Source organism: Dermacentor andersoni, chromosome 9 (assembly GCF_023375885.2).
Source record: "Dermacentor andersoni chromosome 9, qqDerAnde1_hic_scaffold, whole genome shotgun sequence".
Classification (NCBI taxonomy): domain Eukaryota; kingdom Metazoa; phylum Arthropoda; class Arachnida; order Ixodida; family Ixodidae; genus Dermacentor; species Dermacentor andersoni.
Window position 1 is genome coordinate 8,850,141 of NC_092822.1, and position 22,859 is coordinate 8,872,999.

Here is a 22,859-nt window from a genome sequence, read left to right on the forward strand (position 1 = left end):
TAACATAATCCTAATCCATAAGAAAGGGGACGCCAAAGACTTGAAAACTTATAGACCGATCAGCTTACTGTCCGTTACCTACAAAGTATTTACTAAGGTAATCGCAAATAGAATCAGGAATACCTTAGACTTCTGTCAACCAAAGGACCAGGCAGGATTCCGTAAAGGCTACTCAACAATAGACCATATTCACACTATCAATCAGGTGATAGAGAAATGTGCGGAATATAACCAACCCTTATATATAGCCTTCATTGATTACGAAAAAGCATTTGATTCAGTCGAAACCTCAGCAGTCATGAAGGCACTACGGAATCAGGGTGAATATGAGCCATATGTAAAGATACTGGAAGATATCTATAGCGGTTCCACAGCCACCGTAATCCTCCACAAAGAGAGCAACAAAATCCCAATAAAGAAAGGCGTCAGACAGGGAGATACGATACCTCCAATGCTATTCACAGCATGTTTACAGGAGGTATTCAGAGACCTTGAGTGGGAAGAATTGGGGATAAAAGTTGATGGAGAATACCTTAGTAACATGCGATTCGCTGATGATATTGCCTTGCTTAGTAACTCAGGAGACCAATTGCAATGCATGCTCACTGACCTGGAGAGGCAAAGCAGAAGGGTGGGTCTGAAAATTAATCTACAGAAAACTAAAGTAATGTTTAACAGTCTCGGAAGAGAACAGAAGTTTACGATAGGTAGCGAGGCACTGGAAGTGGTAAGGGAATACATCTACTTAGGGCAGGTAGTGACCACGGATCCGGATCATGAGACTGAAATAACCAGAAGAATAAGAATGGGCTGGGGTGCGTTTGGCAGGCATTCTCAAATCATGAACAGCAGGTTGCCACTATCCCTCAAGAGGAAAGTGTATAACAGCTGTGTCTTACCAGTACTCACCTACGGGGCAGAAACCTGGAGGCTTACGAAAAGGGTTCTGCTGAAATTGAGGACGACGCAACTTGCTATGGAAAGAAGAATGATAGATGTAACGTTAAGGGATAAGCATATAGCAGATTGGGTGAGGGAACAAACGCGGGTAAATGACATCTTAGTTGAAATCAAGAAAAAGAAATGGGCATGGGCCGGACATGTAATGAGGAGGGAAGATAACCGATGGTCATTAAGGGTTACGGACTGGATTCCAAGGGAAGGGAAGCGTAGTAGGGGGCGGCAGAAAGTTAGGTGGGCGGATGACATTAAGACGTTTGCAGGGACAACATGGCCACAATTAGTACATGACCGGGGTAGTTGGAGAAGTATGGGAGAGGCCTTTGCCCTGCAGTGGGTGTAACTAGGCTGATGATGATATATAATATGTAAAATAAGTTCGTCACTAGTTTATAATAGGCAGCTTAGGGTTATAGGAAACGGAATTTTGAGAGTATATATTAATAAGAAATGAAGGAATATTTCAAAATACCTGTAGGTAACCAAATGAGCCGTTAATTCTCATCGTTCTCGGTCCAACTTCCTTTTTCCCGCTGCCTTCGCACGAAGGGCATTGCTTTCGCAGCTGACCGAAGCGACGGACGGCGCCGCGGGTGCGCAAAGTGGACGGCCGCGGCGCGCAGCTCGGGCGCGCGCGTATACCTGCCCGAACGAGCTCGTGCACGGACTCCTTGGCCTGGTGCGCCTTCTGCAGCGTCATCCACCGGCTGAAGAAGACGTTCTCGGCGCTGACGAACCTGCGCTGCGGGTACTTCATCAGGCTGTCCCGCACGGACGTGTAGATGTGCTGCACACCTGCGGTAGGCGGCACGCGGGACGACATCAGGTTTTGGGTGAAGAGAAACGCGGGACACACAACAGCCTATCGAAAATTTAACGTCACGGTTAAAGCTTTACGTTAACAAACAGAGATGGGGGAGTACATTTCACCTGGATATCCCGAAACAAAGTGTGCGAAACAAAACTAGGTGGAGCTAAATCTGTGAAAGTGTGTGAAAATGGCGCAGAAACGATTGAGCATATTCAAATAGGATCTCAGAGTATTTATCCAGCGATACATGTGCAGAGCACGAGATAGAGAGGTAGGGGGCAGGCAAGTCAATCGTGTTGTACCTGGTTTGTTACCCTGCACTAGGGGAGAGGAATCCGGGCAGCAAAGAAAAAAAAAATAGGAAGGGGTTGAGGAAAGGAATTGAACAAGTCATGTACTTATCCGCTTTGACAAGATTAACCTTATGGCTGGATCCAAACGTGAAGCACTAGAGTTGACCTGGGGGCTGAAACTGGGGACTGTGCAGACTTCTAAAAGGATGACAGCACAAGGATTGGTGGCAGAAAGGAAGGGATAATACGCGACGAAGCGGACTTTCGACAGCGGATAATGAGAGCATAGACTTGCACGCGCTTGGATGTTTAAAAAACGAGCTTGGTGGCGCGTGGAATTTCCACTGCGATGCTCATATCAAAGTCATCGCAAATGCACGGTAACGATCCCAATGTGGTCCAAACTAATCTTGAAGCGCCCTCACCAATTACAGATACACACGCGCGTGAATGCGTGCGAGGGCGTTCCAGATCAATTTTGACTAAATTTGACCTCTCACGCACGCAAACGCGCACTCACATTTCTGTATATCGGTGTGCCGGTGTTTCGTATTTAAACCAGGGTCCTTGCAATATTCGTCGCAGAAAAGGGCCAGCGCGAATGAACAACTTTGCGTTTATAGCGGTACCACCTCCACCTCGCGGTTACCGCGTAATGCATTTTGTTCTTACAATCAACCTTCCCGCGCTTCGAGTGGTCCATTAACTCGCGCCAGGAAGTGCACTCGCCTCCCGGTCAGTTCGGTGAGCAGAGCGATACTCGTGGGTAGGCGATGGTGCCCGACGGGGTCAGGATGACCTTTGTCTTCGGCTGTCTTCAACTTTCTTTCAGCTTCAGTGTCGTGTATTAATTCTTGCACAACCAAAGGCGATGCGTACAATTATGTTTGCTTTCAACCAATGCAGCGTGCAACCTCATGAAACTCTTTATCCACCCCAAAGGACATAACTATAACGTAAAGAAATATTTAGGCACTACACCTCTCACAAGCTATGCCGAAATACAAACACCAAATCAGGCAGACGCCTACACAGCGATGTCACGAAAACGAAGGCGATGAACGATGCCTGCCTATTGAAGAATGGCAATGGCACACATGCAGAGTGGTACGACACATAGCTGGCTGCATTTAAGGATTCCGTACCTCTTACGTCACGAGTGGCACGTACCCATTCTGGAAGATTGGACAAGGACGGGTACACACACAGTGGAACATACCCGAATGGATATGCCAAAGAACATCATGTAGATCAAAGAATGCGTTGAATAAACGTTCTATTCCTTGACAAGATCTGTGTGCTTTGAGATGCCTATTGTTATGGCCTGAACGGGAAAATGCTATGAAACAGGTTCGCGCAGAAAGTAGAGGGCCGCGGTGTGTGCCGCTTCATTTCCCTCGTGTCCCGCTTTTCAATGAGAAAAAAAAAATACTTTAAAATTTCTCCTGCGCTAGGCGGAATCAAACCCGCGACACATATGTATTAAGACGATCTTTCTGGATATACATTCACGCAGAGGCCACGCGTGGATCTCGCGATGGCGCCGCTAGATGGCGCAGTGGGAAGCGCGAAAGAGGAACCTGGCTGCAGTACATGCCTTGCGCATGACGCGCTTCGTTGGTGGCAATACGGTGTGTCGCTACATTGATTCAATGCTAATCGCATTATGGTCAACATTCACGGAGAGATGGACTAATTCTTGAATTATTTATTGCGAAAGACAGAGCTGCTCTTACAGACACTGATTTGTCGGTCAGCGTATAGGCGTTATAAAAGTCCGTTTGTTGGCACTTGCATTCGGCGCACATATATAGCCTTCGTATATATGCGCCATGTTCGCTGAGATACCCAACTCGGAAGGAAAGGCAAAGCAAAACTTCGCTTTAAGAATGTGTAGCGGCCTCACTCGCAGATTTACGCTACATTCTGGTGATCGCAAAGCGTTCCTTTCATTTTTGTTTAAGTACGTTTTTATTTCTGCTTAAAGTTAGGCTTAAGCCTTGCTGTAGGAATATAAGGAAGGGGGTCTTCATCAACGTCCGATAACGTCTCCTCCGCGAAGCACCGGCCAGGTCTCACTAGTTCGCGGAAGTATTGTAGAAAGGCCTGCCAAAATCGCTGTGTCAGAAGGCCGGAGGTTCAGAAGAGGAGCGGTCCAGTCTCGTAGTGCTCAAGGTCCTTCGAGGGAACGAAGCGTCCTCTCTCGGACGGCTCCTGATGCCGGGCACGGCCATATGAGATCCTCGGCTGTTGCTCTAGGCGGACATGTCGGGCACTGGGGAATAGAGCACAGCTTCTGTATTTATAAGGTTATGAAGCCTGGATTGTGAGAGCAGCGTACCAGTTTGAGCGCGGCATGTGGAGAACTGTCCTTGCCCCACTTGGCGCGCTAGTAAGCACCGACAACGTGCTTCGGGGTCGCTAAGATGCGTGAGGGGCGGCAACGATGCGTGCGTTGTCGCAAGCCTTGATTTGCGGTTCTATATGGGTAAGGCAAATGCTTGTGTAGGCGGACGGAAACATATCTCCCGCTTGTAATACCAACTCGACGGGGAGAACGTTCAGCGGCAGTGCCATTCTGGGCGGGCCGATTTGGCCGTTTGCGTCCCAGCATGTCACTGAAGATATGCCATGCCATGGGCACAGGAAGTGTGTCATAGAATTAGCGACAGAGGAGCTGTCAGTCACCAACATCAAGGAAGGTATGTTTGACCTCCTTCGTTGTACGCGAGTGGGCATGCGCATAACATAGTTTGTGTCTAATGAAACGCGAACTCTTGCTACTTCTCACGTCTGAGTGCATCACGCCGAAGTGCTCCATGTGAGGCACCCGAGAAAAAAAAACAGGACGCATGCCTGACCCGGCAGCCACGGGAGTCGCGATGCCGGTCCGGGACACCTACACGTATATATGCTGTACGGGAGGGGCGCTGTATAGCCGAAACAACGTTGGCCTCTCTGTGCCAGTCTCCTGTAGCAAAATAGCTATACAGTTGCCCTTTCGTTGCCTATAGGCCGAGCGCTATCTTCAACGAGTAGCAAGTGCGGTTAGCCACGATTTCACCCCACGGTGGATCTGACCACGATGAATACTCCCGTAAACTTGAACTGGTATATCGTTGCCTCAAACGCAAGGTGTCCGCATTGCAACCAAACCCCGGAACATCCTCACGAGTGAGTATACCGCTCGTTGACGAAGGAAGTATCGCCGCTTTTTGGCATATAGCAAGTTTCTCGCACGTTATCTAGACACACACACAGCCCAACTCACATGCAAACTTGCGCCCGCTTATCGCCAACGTATCAGGAATAAGTGAACGGGCGCATACTTCAATCGATGAGCCGAAGCATGGGTGACAGCGACTACACCGGCGGCATGCTAATGTTCGAAGCTTAACGTTTCTTTCGTAAAGGTTCCCACAGTAAGCGAGTGCTTAGCGATAATACGTAGTTGCTACTATATATATATATATATATATATATATATATATATATATATATATATATATAGCTACTTAATAGGCGGAAAGTCTTCGTTTCTCCGGGGGGGGGGGGGCTGACCAGCTTTCAGAACCCCATATATATATATATATTTAGAGAGAGAGAGAGAGAGAGTTTACTACAATATTTAACTTAAAAGTATACATGTGTGCACTTGAGTGGTGTTTGTATATATGTCATGTGCCTGTGTATATGTGAATGTATATGTAGGTGCATATATGTATATATGTATATATAGGGGCGTACGCGCGCCACTTCTACGGGTGTTTGCGCGTGTACGTGTGAATATAACATGTCAGTGTACAATTATATGGTTTTGTATTGGTGTCTGTATATGTAAATATTTATTTTTCTCGTTCTTCACAGCTTGGTGCGAACAGTTTCTTTCTTTTTTTTTCTCATGTTACTTCTTTTTTTCTCTCGTACAGGTGTACGACATACACTGCTGTTTTGCCGCTGCCTGTAGGGCCCCAGGCCTCGTCAAGCTGCTCAATGAGCAGCTTTTTGTCTGGGGTCCCTTTTTCCTTGAGGGAAATAAAAACTGATTCTGATATAGGTATATATATATAGGTCACCTGTCGGAGAATATGGGAATTTACAAGACCTCATATTAGGAGACAGTTTCAAAGCCTAAGTCCTCTCGCACCACCAAGAATCTGGCGTCTTTCGGTGGCGTAATCTTCCTTCGTGTAAGCGTCGTATACTTCGCTATCTCTAATACTGCTTCGCCTTTCCGCCGAAACTGCAGCTTCTCTCTGTATTGGTTTTTTCTTTCTGTGAGTCCGAGTATAAGCGCTCCTGCGCACGACTGCTGTTGATTCCGATTTCAAGTGAATCTGGCGCTTGGACTCATTTCGGTTACTGAGTGAATTATGCTCATATACAGGGTGCTCCCACTATCATGCACAAAGACTTAAAAAAGAGCAGTAGCGTTACTGAGGCCACCAGTGATTTTTTGTTGCTGATAATAATTTAATTTCGGTAACTGCAATTAATTATCTAAAGAACTACTGTCCTAATCATCAAATTGTCAACAGGGCATTTGCTTTTGTGAGGACCCAATTAGAGAACTCTAGGCGATTCTACAGGTCCCTATCTTCCAAGCATTGAGCTGGTTAAGATGGTATACGAGTGAAAGGCCGTCATTTAGAATCCTCTAAACTGAGGACTTGGAAATTGATACCAGGGTGTCCACGCCCCGCATGCTAGCATGTGGGTTTGAGACCTTAAATGGTAGAGCATCCATGCATAAGCCATGACTCAAAGATGGAGTCCTCCGCCGCTGTTTCTTGAAGCTGCCGGTTTGTGGCAGGTTTTCATAATATCTGATGATAGCCGATGCGTTTGGTCTATACCGCCGCACTTCCATGACTGATATATTTGCGACCTTCCTCTTGTAGCCATTTGCAGCTCGCAAGACAAGGATCATGTCTTCCTTCTGCTCATTAGACAAAGACATGGCGACTGGGACAAAACAAAACGCACCTTTAAACATTTGCTCTGATTTTGTCAATTCGCTTTTGTGGTGTTAGGTAAAGTGGCAAAAAAAAAAAAGCAATCCGTGCACTTTATCTACGCTAAGACAACAGCTATCAGAGCTTGTTTCCAACTAACACCAAACGCGACGTGTTAATTCGGCCGTGATGCGGCTGATAAGGCACTGGCTCGATCACGATGTTTTTCTTTGTTTCCTTTATTTCGTCCTGGCTAACTCAGAGGGAGCGTGTTCGAGGGCGCTGCTTTGTGATGCAGGTGGGAGCGCAGTCACGTGGTATTCTCCATATTTTCAGAGTTTATTTATCAATCGCAAAAAATTAGCACGCAATTAGTGCGTCGATGAAAATACCGCATTGAGATGTCTCTTGGCTGTGCCTACAAATGCCTCATTGACACTTTGATAATTAGGACAGTACTGCTCGAGTTAGATAATTAATTACAGTGACCTAATTAAACGTACGTCAGTAACGAAAAAAATTACTGGCAGCTACTCCATTGTACTGGAAACAATATGCACTAGAGTTTCTTCGAGTAACGCATTGCTCTTTTTTTAAATCTTGGTGAATGATAGTTCACGGGGACACCCTGTATAAATGTTTGACTTCTGCATGCAAGTGACTGTTTCCATCCCTAATAAATGTTATAAATTATTAGAAATGCTTCTTTTCGTGAGTGGTTAGCATTGTTTACTGGAAAAAGAAGCATACTGAGACACATATCATTCACATGCATTTCCCACGCCGTTGATAAAAGACTTGCCGAAGGATTCACTGTACTCTGTAGGTTTTTTTTTTTAAGGTTCAAAAAAGCACACAACGCAATTTGAAGTGAGGTGAACATACAACAACTCTAGGTATAGGCTATCTATAACTTTAGAAGTAATTGTTAATTGGCTATCTTCTTCTCTTTCAAAAATATAATGAAATTCATTCTTTGTATATATTTATATATATTGTGTGTGTGCATAGTGTTTACAGCGTAAATTTAAAACAATGTTGAAGTGAGAAAATAAGGATGAGGCAGCCACCGCTGGTGCTTCTAATGCGCTTGTCCTCCTATTGTCTGGGTTTGCACAAATTAAGCGAAAGTATGAATTAAAAGCCATGCACATCAGCACCAACAATGATATAGTAAGCTATTAGCCACAATAGAACTTTAAGTGAAAAGGTCGAGGCAAGTCAAAAGAAACCTCAGATGATGTGGGTGAAAAACTCTAGTAATGACACTTGAGGTGTGTGTGAGGGGGGGGGGGGGGAGGAGGCTTCGGCATCGCCGGGGGGGGGGGGGGGGGGTGTGTAGCGGGTGCTCGAGCCCCGGATCTCCCCGTAGTCGGCGCCTATGAGCTATTACAACGTAAACAACATTTACGTTGCAAGCCTTGTGCCGAGAAAGAACAAATATATTGCAACCGCGAGCGATCAGGCAGAAAATAATCAGATATATAGTGACCGCCCGGGGAACATTACTGAGTCAGAAACGTGACAAGCCGCTACTTAAAAGTATTTGCTAAATAAAGAACGAAGAGCTAAATACACTGATATTGATTCATGCAATTCATAAGCGGAAACTTAGGATAGCTTGGAATACATTTTTATCCCCGCTTTTGATTATTACAAGCACCGTGCACACTTCTCACGCCGTTTCGACAAAGCGTAATGAGCTCTGAAAGCGCTTACACGTCCTTTGGAGCCGTAGCCAAAGTTTCGCGTGTCGTCCACTCAGTCACCATCTACGACATCCGCCGAAACAGAGGTTTGCACAGCCACACCAGCGTCATGTACATCCATTGTCAGCACAGAGGCACCGGAGGCAAGCAATGGACGCGTCACGACGCGACCAAACATGGCAGCGCCCACGGGATCGCCATGAAAAGGGTCAATAGAGTCGAACGTGAGTCTCAGTTGCCCGGGGGGCACTTAACCCTACCTTTGGTCTTTTAGCAGTTTTGGATGAATAAGAAGTGTTCTGTCCTATCTCAAAGGGGTGTTTTCAGCGCTGAAGACGGAGAAGGGGTTGCAGACCGGTATCTTCGAAGAAAGGACTCGTGTGCCATGCTGATATCAGTGGCGGGTGTATGTGGTCTACAAGTGCGATTTTGGATACCTGCTTCATACGCAGAAACGTCGAATGTGCTGTCCGTCAGTGACGAAGAGCACAGTCGTGGTGTCGCTCCCCTTTTCGGCCGGGGCGTACTCCGAAACATTCCGGGCAAAAAAGAACGATATCTCGGGAGCGATATGAACGTGCGTCCGACCGGTGCAGCTGCTTGCAGCGCCCCTTCTTATGTTCAAGGGTTTGTTTTTCTGTTTATATATCGTCGCTGTGCACACTGGTTTTCGAAGATGGACCAAGAAGCCCGCCAAAATATCGCTCCTCCTCAAAAACCTTTTCAGTTTCAGCTAAGGACAGCCAAGACAGGAAAAAGCGGCAGCGCCGATATAGTGGCACAGCGATGATGCCGTCACACACTGTGCAAGCAAAATAAATAAATAAATAAATAAATAAATAAATAAATAAATAAATAAATAAATTAGAGAAAGAAAATTATATTATGCACGCGCAAATTTTCTCAGAAGGCAAGCTTAAAACACGTGATTACGTTTTCAACTGTAGTCCATACATCTACCAGCATATTAAATAGGCTGTATGCAAACCGTTTCTGTATTTATTTCGCAAGACATGTGACGCAAGATGTTGAGAGTATCTTACTAGATGTGAAAAGATTGCCGACGGTATCCAACCAGCCGGCGTCCAAGTGGCTGTGGCAGATGATGTGCACGTTCAGGTAGTCACGGGACATCTCGGGGCAGCTCTGAGGGGACGATAAACAGCAGCGTCAGAGATGTGTTTGGAGAGCTCCTTCGCCTAAAACGCGCTCGAGCTCTGGCCGTCTGTGGTGGCGGGTGGGGAAAAAGAAAGCTCAGAAGAATCAAACTGCGGTTGTTTATGCACGCGTGATGGTGAAGGAGGTGGCAAAGCAGCGCAAAGAAATGAGGGAAAGTGAAGGGCAGGGTGCACGCTACACTCTCAGCTGAAGCTTCGTAGGCTGGTCAATACAAGCGCACCGCGGCAGCTAGGACACGGAATGCGATTTTATTAACCGCAGAATGACTTCAGAAAAGCACATTCATTTTGATATAAGAATATCGACGCAGTACTGACGCACTCAGTGCCGTGTCAAGAGAGCCTTCTATAACTCATGCTCTCTTTAAGATTATAACTTAAGATTGCTCGTTGCTGGCGTAGCTGCTTCATATCCGTAAAGAAGATTATTGCGCGCGAAATGAAGAGAAATATTACAAGGCTAGATGCACGCAGAACCGAAACCCACGCTCGTCGTTTGTTTGCCTTGTCTACATTTCTAATGTTTCCACCGTTTATCTTGCCCACTTGCTCCTAAGCCCGTCCTCGTCTTCATATTGCGCTCGATAATCTTTTCTATAGCTTACGTACACGTCGTTGCCTGAACAGCCGTATGCATGCAGCTCCCGTGTAGACATCAGCGCCAGAGTTTCCTTAAGAAAATTTTCGAGCAAGCTTATGAGGCAAGCCAGCAATTTCTCTAGGACGACAGTGGCTCACCATAACGTCAGAAGATGTCTCTAGCACAGCTCTCGGACATACACGCACCCTCCCTTATGCTATAATATCAAAATGTTCGCCGAATCACCTGAAACCCGCAGCCGCTTCCCGTCGGGTGCTTGCGCGAAGACTGCCATCGGCACGAGACGGCGGCGCACAGGGCCACGATAAGCCACGGTAGCCGCAGGCGCGCCATGCCAGGCGCACACACCGTGTCCGCGGCTTGTGCGAGATCGTCCGCGCTGAGCTCACCGGTGATGATTAGCGGATCCGTCGAGCAAACTTGCTGCTGGTCAACGCGAGCTTCCAAGTGCGCAGATACTCTGCAGCCGACGCCCCGAGCCCCCGACTGCGTGTATAGATGTATACCCACACTCCTACAGAGGCTCGCATTGCATCGCTGCCTGTCGCTAGCGCTCTGGTTACGCAGGCTCCTTTCTTGCTACGAAGAATGGCTGCCAGCTAAGGGCGGAAGCTGTCCTCTTATATTCGTATACTTTTTTCTATGTTCTGAGTTCACCGTAAATACCAGAGCTTCTTGGCAGATCGCATTTTAGAGCTCTTAACACTTGCAAGGAACATAAAGTTGAGCTTGATTTCAAATCTGAAGACGATCGAGCGAGAAAAAAGCGGCAGCTAAGGACAGCAACGGCGCTACCATGAAGTTCCCATCTCACCTCGACGTCGTGAGTTTCGACATCTGCAACCAGCTTGCGCACATGTAGTTCATTGATAAAAGAAGATTACATTGTGTTCGAAAGTAGTCAATGACCCAACCTAGCCATTTCGGGGAACTAATCGGGGAAATTCGGCAATAAACAAAATGAATACGACAGGCAGAGAGAAAATAGAAACGGAGAATGCGGCGATGTCAACAAGAAAAACGTACGCATGGTTGGCCAACTCATACTGCGGAAGGGGAGCACGAGAAAAGGAAGACTAGAGAAAGGACCCCGTGGGTGAATGTGTGAACGCGCGCAGACAGACGCGCACGCAGTCAAATGCGCTCGCACAAGCCAGTCGTATAAAGAAAGAAACACGATAGTCCACGGCTTCACGGCTTTCCTGTTTGGTAGTGAGCACGGTGTTCCACTATAGAGTCTGCACGGACAGTGGACGATCGTCTAGTCGTCGCAATGTATTGTAAACCGTGAATTAAGATGGAAAACGAGCGAGTTGTCAGGCGTTCATGGTCCAAGTTCGCGCAGCGCTCACAGTTGGACGAAAGACAAGGAAAGTACACGAGATATGCAGACTCTCAACTGACTTTTATCCAGACACGCAACAAGAAAGAAAATTAACAGGGCATCGTTAGAACACGTGACAAAAAACAGTATTAGTTTTCTTTCTTCCTGCGTTTCCGGACAAAATCAGTTGATATAATCAGCGCATGGCCCGTGTACTTTCCTTGTCCTTCGTCCAACTGTGAGCGCTGCACGAACTTCAACATGAATGTATACCTTGAAATCGGTTGCGGCATTGACGGGCAGGCAGGTGTCGTCGCACTTTGTTTTATGGCAGGTATCCTGGTACACAAAGAGGTTCAGTGGGGGTGAGGGGATCACGCGCCCGGTGTCCCCCCCCCCCCCCCTTCCCGTGGATACGCCTTTGTCATCTGCCGGTAATGCAGCCTCTGAAGAAAGAGAGAAAGAGATACAGAACTTTAGTAAATCTCCTTGCTGAGGTCAAGGGAGGCGGGGTGCCGGAAGACTAGCCCCACCGCGGCCCCCTTCCATAGGCGGCGGCCGGACCTTGAGTATTGGCGCGCGGCGTCGTCGGCCAGCCGGACGGCCCAGAGTCGACCATCCGGGCATGCGCTGAAGAGCACAGCCTCCCACTGCTCGGACGTGGTGATTTTAAATATAGGGTTGCTGCAGTGTTTAATGGTGTATGTCGCTGCACTATACACTCCCAGATAATGTAGTCGAGGTCGGCGCGAGCCGCCCCGCGCGCTTTGCATTGTGTAAACATCTGGATAGATGCGAGCGTACAACGAGGAGAGAACGCGCAACAGCGTCTGCGAGACAACAGAATGGACAACTGCCACGTAGTATCATCGATGAAGGAATGAATAAATGGCGAGGCAGAGTCATTGAAACAACGGAGCCGCCGGGACAAATACTCGTACTATATGTTTTAAAACCGACCTACTTAAACATTCAGTTGAGCTTAAGCTAATGCGGCTCGCCACCTTCCTGCTTGACTCCGACTCGGTACTACAGGGTAATCCGGAGATCGACAGAGGGGAAAAGTAGCGTTTAGGTGTGAGGTTCTCATCCGTGCTCATGGGATAAAGGAACAACACAGTAGTGCAAACAATCACAAGGTCATTTATTGCACCTTCATAGACTAATACCTGCTATCCGAGTTGCTATCTACAAGACATACCGAAGGGCGCGCGACAAATCGCGGAAGTCCGACTCACCGCGACCTGATAGCGAGCGAATATGTTCGCCCCATGCTGTACATCAACGCCTGGTCGTTCGCGCGTACGGTCAAGCGAACGGTGGCGCGTTCGAACGATCGTGTTCGTCCATTCCGGTGTAGGCCTCGCGAGACGGTCTCGTTGATCGGCGCACGCGCGTAACATCCGCGCCGCTTGCCGATCCGGCGGGAGCCAAAGAAGAAGCTACTCCCCATGGAGGAAGGAAACTGAGGAGAGGCCCTACCCTCTCCGCGCGCTAGGAGAAAAGTGTGCAGGAAATTACGTAGTAGGTTCTCCTTTTTTGCTGTTTTTTTATTTCTTTGCCGTAGCGGCCACGCCTTTCGGGCCACAATGGCAGCTTTATGATTCCACAAGGACTTCTTGGGCAAGTTGGTGCTTAGATTTCCTAGGTATACTTTGTGGCGAAGGGGTGGTCTACGACATACCCCTAGATTGCGGCAAGTCATACGTCGGACAAACGGGACGTTGTATGAATGACAGACTGAGGGAGCACGCTAATAGTATCGGTAAGTGTGACAAGGTGCATCTTCCTGCGCATTGTAAAGCCTGTCGTTGTACGCCATGCTTTGAACAAGTATTGACTCTTGGCAAAAGTAGGGACCAAACTGCAAGGGAGTTGTTGGAAGCGTTTTATATTAAAAAGAAAGGGTCTGATTGTGTCAGCGATACATCGATTGTATTATATTCCGCAGAAATGTGCTTTATCGAAAGTACGTTATCATGACCATGTTGTTCTGTCACACCTTGGCTTCCTGCGCATGAGCGGATGTTGTCTTTTCTTCTATACGTTTCTTCAGGCTGCCATTAAACAGTTGGTAGTTTGGCGCTTCACTGTCTTCCTTACTGTCCCTTTTCAAGAAATTATTTTTGTGCCACAAAGTATACCTTGTTATGGTTCTGCTCGCTCACACGTGTTGCTCCGTAGGTTTCGTACCATGGCAAAGGCGCCGTGCGGGCAGGTTTGCGTTGGTCTCCGTGTTTTGTTGCGCTGTGTTATCTGAACCGTGCTCTCGCGGATGTTGCTGTGGCCAGGTGAGATAGGAGGAACTAAAGTTTGTGATATGAACGCGCGTGCAACGCTGTACGCAATGTACCGAGCCACGGCAATGGCAACGGACGAAGGAATATCCGCGGGAAATTTTGCCCTCTTTGGCGGAATTATGCTAACGTGCCATCGCAGGCCGAAACCGATGAGTTTCAGAATCTGTACAATGAACACCTTGCAGGTCAGTGATTCCTGCTTTTGACAGCGCAAAGGTGCATTTGCGGCACGTAGACCTAGGTTATGAATGTATAGTTCGTGTTCAGTAACAACTTGCTTTTGTGCATATTAAAACACAAGTTGCTTAATTGTTGCTTGTTTCTCGCAGTACTCGCGACAGCGTGAAGTCTTTTAAGCAGAGCGCGTTCGAGGTTCATGCACACCTGCACAGGTGTACCTCAATACACGTGCTGATAGACCCTTACGCAGAATATGAGCATTTTGCTGCCCTCGGCACCGTGCGCCTGCCAGCCGACGCTTTATCCTGGAAGATGGGAAAGAAGCGGCCGCTTTGACTTAAGGAACGAATCATCCTCCCTACCGCAGGCGTATCTTATCTGTACGCGCGAGAAGCGCAGGGAAATGAAGGTTAGCGGACGCGGTACAAGTGTCGGCAATTGGCTCCACAGAACGTACGACTGCGAACACATCAAACGGCTGTTCCGTGGTCGCATGTAGGCCGGTTCTACGCGCGTGCTGTTCTGCACCGTGCGCCGCCTATCGCAAAACTTTGGTTCCGTGATACTTCACTTAGCGTGGTAAGAAGGCACCTCAGGCCGCAGTCAATGAATCTAAACGCGGAGTCAGAAATGACATTCTCCCGCCTCGCCGGCGCGTTGTCGTAGTGATGCGCGGCCACCCGAAGTTTGTTCAATAAAGCGCGAAGATTCCTCAAGCGAGAATGTGTTTGTGCTCATACACTCCAAATGGGTCGGTGCGTCGTACGTGTCTCCAGTGCGTTCTTGCAGTGCAGTAAGAATGCGTGCATTTTTTTTCGTATCGCCAGACGTCTAGCTCGCAAGACTGTCTGAGAGCCCCAGGAGGTCCGAGCAGAGAAAAGCAAGTAGAAGGCAGCAATAAAGGTGACCTTTTTTTTAAATCGCGCAAGAACTGCGCAGCGGCCGGTACCCGCGGTTGATGGGAACAGCTCATTTGACTGGCCTGATAAAGCATGTTTATTTTCATAAAAGCCGGTAAAAGCAGCCGATTCGACCTCACGGCCCAATTCGCGAACTTCATTGTGAATGCACTGAGACATCGCGATTAGATTATTTTGTAAGTATTGCTGCGCAGCGCGAGCGTCCGAGCAGCCCGGTTGCGCGGCGTGGTTTCGCGAGAAAGGCAAACAAGAGAGGAGAGCTGGCCCGATGGGCCGAGGATGGATGGATGGATGTTATGAGCGTCCCCTTTGGAACGGGGCGGTGGGTTGCGCCACCAAGCTCTTGCTATTATACTGCCTAATGTTCTACCTAAATTAAACAATAAAAAATTAAAAAATAAACACTATGAACTTCCACACCCAAATTTTCTGATCCCCTATTGCTAACTGTGCTTTTGTACGTCTCCGTTTTTTGTCGTTTCCCTACTTTTCTTCCACCAATCCTCCGATCGCCTCTTACTAATGTCTATTGCGGACATGTTTACTTTTCCACTGCTCCCGCTGAGGGAAGAAGACGACGTTTTCGAACGCACATGTGCGAGCGCGTCGGCTCCCGTTTCTACAAACCTTTTGGACCAGATTTCCTGCCTCAACCCACAGGAACTGTGCATCAATCGACGCAGTTTACTCCAAGGAACAGGCGGCTACCGAAATCTTACCGGTGGGTGGATTTTTCGGACTTTCCGAGACTTTTCCACCGCACGCCACGTTGGCGCGCAGCTACGCCTCACGAGCCAAACCATACGGGGCGGTCGGGCAGGCGTCCAGCCTAGGCCCAACGCGTCGTCGAGCTAGGAAATGGCCTCCAACCCCAATACCTCGGTTGTAGAAGGCATGGAAATCAATCCGGAGGAAGCGGAGTGCTCAGGCTGGATCGAAGTCGTGAGCAAGAAGAAGAAACTTGCCGAGCGGTGTGATCCTAACGCGCCCACGTCAGCGAAAGGAAGCGGTAATGGCGGCGCCCGCGATGCCGCACCACAGAAGGTATTGCGACGAGTTGTGGAAGCTTCCAGAATTGCGAACCTTCCTAGGAATCACTTTAAGACCATTATAAGGCCTCGTGGAGGGCTGGACGTTAAGAAGACGGACCTTATTATTTTCAAGCGTGCGCTCGCCAAGGCGGCTTCCCTAACAGCGGAGCAGGTGTTCGACGACACGTTGTGCACGAACCCCTTCCAGAACATTCTCGTGGTTGCCACGCCGTTCGAGGCGAACGCGCGCGCCTACGCCAAGGTTCAGCAGATTTGTATGGCAAGTGTCGTCATAGAAGTGGCGGCCTACGTGGCTGCGTCGGACGACACATGTAAAGGAGTGATCCGCGGAATCAACGTGGACATCAGTGACGTAGAACTGACGGAGATGATCGTCAACTGGAGAAACCCCGGCGCTCTGGGGGTTCGAAGAATCAAGAAGACAACAACAGTGATCGTGTTGTTCGACGGACACAAGGTTCCCCTAAACGTCGTATGTGATGGTGTTCGCTACCCTTGTTCCTTGTATCGCAGGCAAGTAGACGTTTGTTATGCGTGTGGAGAATTGGGCCACAGGTCCGACGTTTGCCCGAAGGGCTAAGACCAGAAAAAATGCCGCGGATGTGGCATGCTCACACCACCAGAGGATCATCAATGTGATCCCAAGTGCGCCATCTGTGGTGGGGCACACCAAACGGCAGACCGCAAGTGCAAACAGCGCTTCCAGGTGCCATACATCGTGCGCCAAAGACGGCGGCGCCGCAGGCGCGCACAGCACGCCCAGCGGGCGGCAGGATCGCGTGGCTTCGACACAGCTAGCGGCGGAGAAGCAATGGCGGGAGAGAAACCCTTCTACTCCCCTCACCGCAACATATCGGCATCGAGAGGACGCTCCCGCTCCCGATCCAGAGGGCGATCCAGCAGATCGCGCTCTCGCTCCAGAGGGAGCGACAATATAGCAGCGGACGCTCCCGTTCGAGAGGACGATCGGGTTCCAGGGTCCGAATCCAGGAACCAATGTCCTGGGCAGACAAGGCCAGGATAAACATCTCAAGCGGCAAAAAGGTAACACAGGGCATCTCGCCGGAGCATAAAAGAGAGCAATCTGAGATTTTAATGCTTAAGAAGGAAAATGCAGAGCTAAAAGAGGCACTACGAACGCTGAGGGCTGAGTTCGAGCTCTTCCGTAACTCGCGTGAACCCCGCGAAGTAGCCTTACCCATCCCAGTTCAAGCAGAAGGGTCGAATAAGCGCAAAGCTATTTCCCCCCCCGCGACCACGGAAAGAGAGCCAATGCAAACTGACGAGTCCCCCGCTCAGGACCCTAAGCCAGAGCCAAACATACTCGCGTCTTTGAAGGTAATTGAGGAATCGCTCACGCAGATGAGAGAGGCCTTAGCTATTCAATCTAGCACTGTCGAGCATATGGACAGTAACATCTCTCACCTAACACGTAGAGTTGGCATCCTCGAGTCTAAAATGAAAATGATAGACGCTAGCAAAATCAAAAGCATCTCCACTGGCACCACTGCAAAAGCTAAGAAAGTACAGCAGGATCCCGATAACACGAGTCCCCTGCAGGCTCTGCTAGTTCAATAGAAATCAAAATGGCGGGACAAACCGGAAACCTAATTATCTGGCAGTGGAATTGCGCCAGCTTCTTAAGGCGCAAGGCTGCTCTATTGCAGCTCATCAAAGCACAAGCGATAATGCCGCACGTCCTGCTCTTGCAAGAAACACTTAGTGAGAAGGTCAATTTATCGGGCTACCGTTCGGTTAGCCAAAAAGGAGAAAATGGCAGAGGTATCGCCACATTCGTCAGGAAAGACACCTCTTTTCAGGAGCACGAAGTCAAAATTTGTAACTCGGATAAGAAATCCGGTCTCGAGGCACAGTTAATTGAAATCATTCCCCACGGAAAAATTCGACGAAACATTTTCATTCTCAACTTGTACAGCTCTCCTTCCGCTCATAAGCATAATCTCCGGTCACTACTAAATGGGGTCGCAACCGCTGCGAAATCACAGCCCTTAATAGTCGCAGGAGATTTCAACGCTCCCCACCCGGCCTGGGGTTATGTAACACGAACAAAGAAAGGAGCCAACCTAGTTGCAGCGAGTACAGACCTAAACCTGACGCTGGTCTCGGACCCACGTTTCCCCACGAGGCTGGGAAACTCGGTCGCCAGAGACACGACCCCTGATCTCAGCTTCACTAGAAATGCTGTGGCCACGTGGTCCAACTTACAGGAGAACTTGGGGAGCGACCACTACATAACAGAACTCAGGATGGAAATAATAGCAGCTCCTCCCAAAACCTATAAATACACGGACTGGGACCTCTTTAGGAAAATAAGAGGTGAAGATGAGGCAGTATACGACACGTTCAGTGAACTGCTTGTACAGATACAAATGGATGTCGAGAAGGCCATCAAGGAAATAGTTACGGATTTTGATGCCCCAGGGATGGACGCAAGGTTAGCGCATCTCCTGGAAGCCAAGCGCTCTCTCCTCGAGAGATGGAAGACGCAAAGACTCAATCGCAGGCTACGGAAAAAGATCGCGGAGCTCAATAAACTCATTGAGGAGCATTGCTCCGAACTTAATAAACAGCAATGGAGAGACGCCTGCTCGGCAGCGGATGGAAAAATGCGCAAAGGAGGCAAATGGACCCTCTTTAAACATCTCTTAGACGATGGGCAATCCAAATGTAATCAGAGACTAGTCATAGACCGATTAATTAATAAGGAAAAAATGGAAGGCATCTCAGAGTCCTCCATATTTCGGAAACTAGCGAACAAATACCTTCCAATTGGCCAAAGCCAAGGTTCTCCCCTCCCTCAGTATGAGGGCGCGCCTGCCCCAGAGCTGGACGTCCCCTTCTCGGAAGCTGAGATCAGGGAAGTGCTGCACAATTTAAACGGAAGGTCTGCCCCAGGCCCCGACAGAGTTACTAACCGGCTCTTAAGAAATTTGGACGACAAAGCAATTCAAGCTTTAGTCAAGGAGATAAATGAGGTATGGGAGGAGGGCGTTGTACCAGAGAGTTGGAAGAAGGCCACAGTGGTCTTAATCCCCAAGCCAGGTAAATCACCCAGCTTGGAGAACCTCCGTCCTATCTCCCTTACTTCTTGCATTAGCAAAGTAGCGGAACATGCAGTGCATAACAGGATATCGAGACATATTGAGCGCAACGAACTATTCCCATACAATATGGTTGGTTTCAGGCCCTTGCTTTCAACGCAGGATGTCATGCTCCTGCTCAAAACACACATAATCGACTCTCAAAGCAAAGATGTAAAAGGGGTCCTCGCACTGGATCTATCCAAGGCATTCGATACAATTGCACATGACTATATCCTTCAGGAGATATCGGCCTTGAACTTAGGAGTTAAATTCTTCTCCTTCGTTGCATCCTTCCTCGAGAGCAGGACGGCGGCGATAAAGTTGAGGCAATCAGTCTCGGAATATTTCACACTCGGAAACAGGGGTACTCCCCAAGGGGCAGTTATCTCACCCCTTCTGTTTAATATAGCAATGCGCAAGTTGTCGGAAAGCCTTGCAGCAATTCCTTACATAGGTCATGCATTATATGCTGACGATATTACAATCTGGTGTCCTGGAGGATCGGAGGCTACGGTCGAACAAGCTCTGCAGGAGGCTCTGGATGTTACAGAGTCTTTCTTGAAAGGTACGGGACTGGCACTCTCGCCTGGAAAGTCGGAACTCCTGCTGTACAGACAGGCTAGACGAGGTGCTAGGGGACTCACCCCACTCGATCAGGTGCCCATTAGCGTTCGTACCAGAGATGGGCACACCATCCCGAGAGTCGACTCTATCAAAATACTAGGGCTTTCAATAAACTCAAAGGGATGCAACGCTAAGACTATAGCCCAACTCACCACGAAAACTGAAAACATTATTAGATTAATTATGAGAGTGTCCAACAAGAAAGGTGGCATAGGCGAGGATATACTCCTTAGGGCTCACCATGCTTTCCTCATCAGCCATGTCATTTACATAGTCGCGGCCCTGAATTGGACGAAAACAGAAATGGATAAATTAGACACGCTTATGCGCAAAAGTATCAAAAGGGTGATCGGCGTGCCAATCACGGCTAGCACAGAGAAACTCATGACATTGGGAGTACACAACACAACTACGGAATTAATAGAGGCACAAAGATCAGCACAAATTATTAGATTATCAAACTCCAAAGCAGGCAGAAGACTTCTGGATGCGGCAGGCCTCCGTCCTAGCTTCAATCAGGGAAATATCACGCAACTTGATATTCAGACAAGGAACTCCTTTATTGTAGACCCTTTTCCAAGAAATGTCCACCCCCAACACAATAAAGGTCGAAGGTTAGCGAGGGCTAGAGCTTTCCTAAAGAACATATCCGGAACGGAGACCTTTGTTGACGCGGCGCGACACTCCAGTGCCAACAGGTTCTCCGTAGCCGTAGTCGATGACAGGGGAGAACTCCTCTCGGCAGCCTCGCTGAAAACCTCCTCGGTCGATGTTGCAGAACAGGCTGCTATAGCTCTCGGATTACTGGACTCAAAACGCACTACGGTGTACACGGACTCCCGAGCAGCTGTTAGAGCGTTCGCATCGGGATTGATAGCCAAAGAAGCAGCCAGGATTTTAAACGGCAAACACCCGTCTGACATTGTTCACCACATAGTCTGGTTCCCAGCTCACATGGGACCAGATGTATTACCGGGTCACCTGAACCCCAATGAGATAGCCCACGACCGTGCGCGAGGTTTTGTATGCCGCGACGGGATGGTGTCTCGGGAGAGTTCGGGAGAGCTCGTCCACAGTGATCCACTGGTTACTTTTCATGAAATCACCTCTCATTACAGAGGGAATAGGCAGAGTTTTCCTTTCCCCCATCATAAGCTCAACAGGTCACAAGCTAGCACGCTTCGCATGCTCCAGACAGGGTCCTACCCCTCTAGGGGCTTTTTGAACATCCTCCACCCGGACATCGATCCACTCTGCCCAGATTGTGGCACTGAATTTAGCTCATTAAATCACATGCTCTGGCAGTGCCCTGTGTTACAGGATTTTAATACAGAAGAAGACTGGACGAAGGCCATTACAGACCCGAGGCAGGACGTCCAGCTCCTGGCTGTCCAGAGGGCCCGTGAACGAGCGGAGAGGCATGGCCTCTCTGTTCCGACATGGGGCTAGCCAACGGCTGGGTAGGGACCTACAGGCCCCCGCTTAGCTCCTCAGGACCCCAATAAAGTCGTTTGCTGCTGCTGCTGCTCCCGCTGAACCCAAGGGCTTCAAGGAGGCCAGTGGTGCCTAAATCTACCGCTGGGTCTTCACATTCTAATAAAACATGCTCCATAGTTTCTCTAGCTTTACCGCAGCAAGCACATGCTTCTTCTTCCTTCTTATATCTCGCTTTATAGGTGCGTTTTCTAAGGCATCCCGATCTCGCTTCGAAAAGTAATGAGCTTCCATTTGAGTTATCATAAATTGTTTCTTTCCTGATTTCGTTTTTTCCTCTTAAGTAGAACGTTACTCATGGCATGTTTCTTTTCCATTGCCGCCACCCATAAGATTATTTCAACCTCTCTGATTTTGCGCTTGACCGTCTTTGTTCCTGTGTTGCCCACCCTACAGGCCACATACTTGCTGGTAAGCTTCCTAGTTCTTTTCCTCCACTGTGAATCAATGTTTTTCCTGTACAGATACTTGAACACTCTCCCAGCCTATTTACTTTCTTCCATATTCCTCAGGCGTTCTTCATACTCAATTTTACTGCGAGCTTCCCTCACTTCAAAACTAGTCCAGCCCATATCATCCTGCACAGCTTCATTTGTAGTCTTCCCGTGAGCGCCCAATGCGAGGCGACCCACTGACCTTTGGTTCCCATCGAGTCCTGATTGTACTCCTGATTTAAAGCAAACAACCGCTTTTCCAAAAGCAAGTCCTGGAATCATTACACATTTCCACATACCTCGGAGGACCTCGTACCTATTGTATCCCCATAGCGCTCTGTGCTTCACTATGGCTGCATTTCTCTTCCCCTTCACTGTTATTGTTTTTTCCTGTGTTTCCATATATCTATTGCCCTCGTTTATCCGTATACCAAGGTACTTATATTCTGTTACCCGAGGTATTTCCTGGCCCTGTATCTCCACTGTCTGTTCACTGTTTTCATTGAATATCATAACACCTGATTTTCTAACACTAAATATAAAACCTAATTTGTTGCCTTCCTGTCGACAGATATTAGCCAGACGTTGCAAATCACTTTGCTTGTTGGCTAGCAACACAATGTTATCCGCATAAAATAAACATGGGAGCTGCTGCTCTACTACTGTACCCGCCTGTTTGTATGAGAGATTAAACCCGATATTACTTCTTTCTAGCGCCCTCTCCATCCTCACCATGTACATCATAAACAGCAGCGGGGATAAAGGGCACCCCTGTCTCAGTCCCTTGTTGATATGAACTTGCTCCTCGCTTCTCATCCCTTCCCATTCAACGCAAACGGCATTTTCTAGGTAAATCTCTCTCGAAAGCTGTAGACAATCGTCACCTAAGCCTTCCCCTTTCAGAATATCCCACAAAATAT

The 22,859-nt window shown here is 48.4% G+C and overlaps 1 protein-coding gene across 1 annotated transcript in view; it reads right to left on the bottom strand.

Moving 5' to 3' along the window:
• The window catches only part of LOC126527458 (lysosomal alpha-mannosidase-like), a 68,836-nt gene extending 57,838 nt beyond the window's left edge, over positions 1 to 10,998 (bottom strand). Inside the window, exons 1-3 of the mRNA XM_072284351.1 lie at positions 10,733 to 10,998; positions 9,772 to 9,874; positions 1,603 to 1,755 (exon numbers count right to left, since the gene is read on the bottom strand). Coding sequence (XP_072140452.1) covers positions 1,603 to 1,755; positions 9,772 to 9,874; positions 10,733 to 10,840 — 364 coding nt within the window. The 5' untranslated portion in view covers positions 10,841 to 10,998. The remainder of the gene's footprint in view (positions 1 to 1,602; positions 1,756 to 9,771; positions 9,875 to 10,732) is intronic.
• Between the last annotated feature and the right edge of the window lie 11,861 nt (positions 10,999 to 22,859).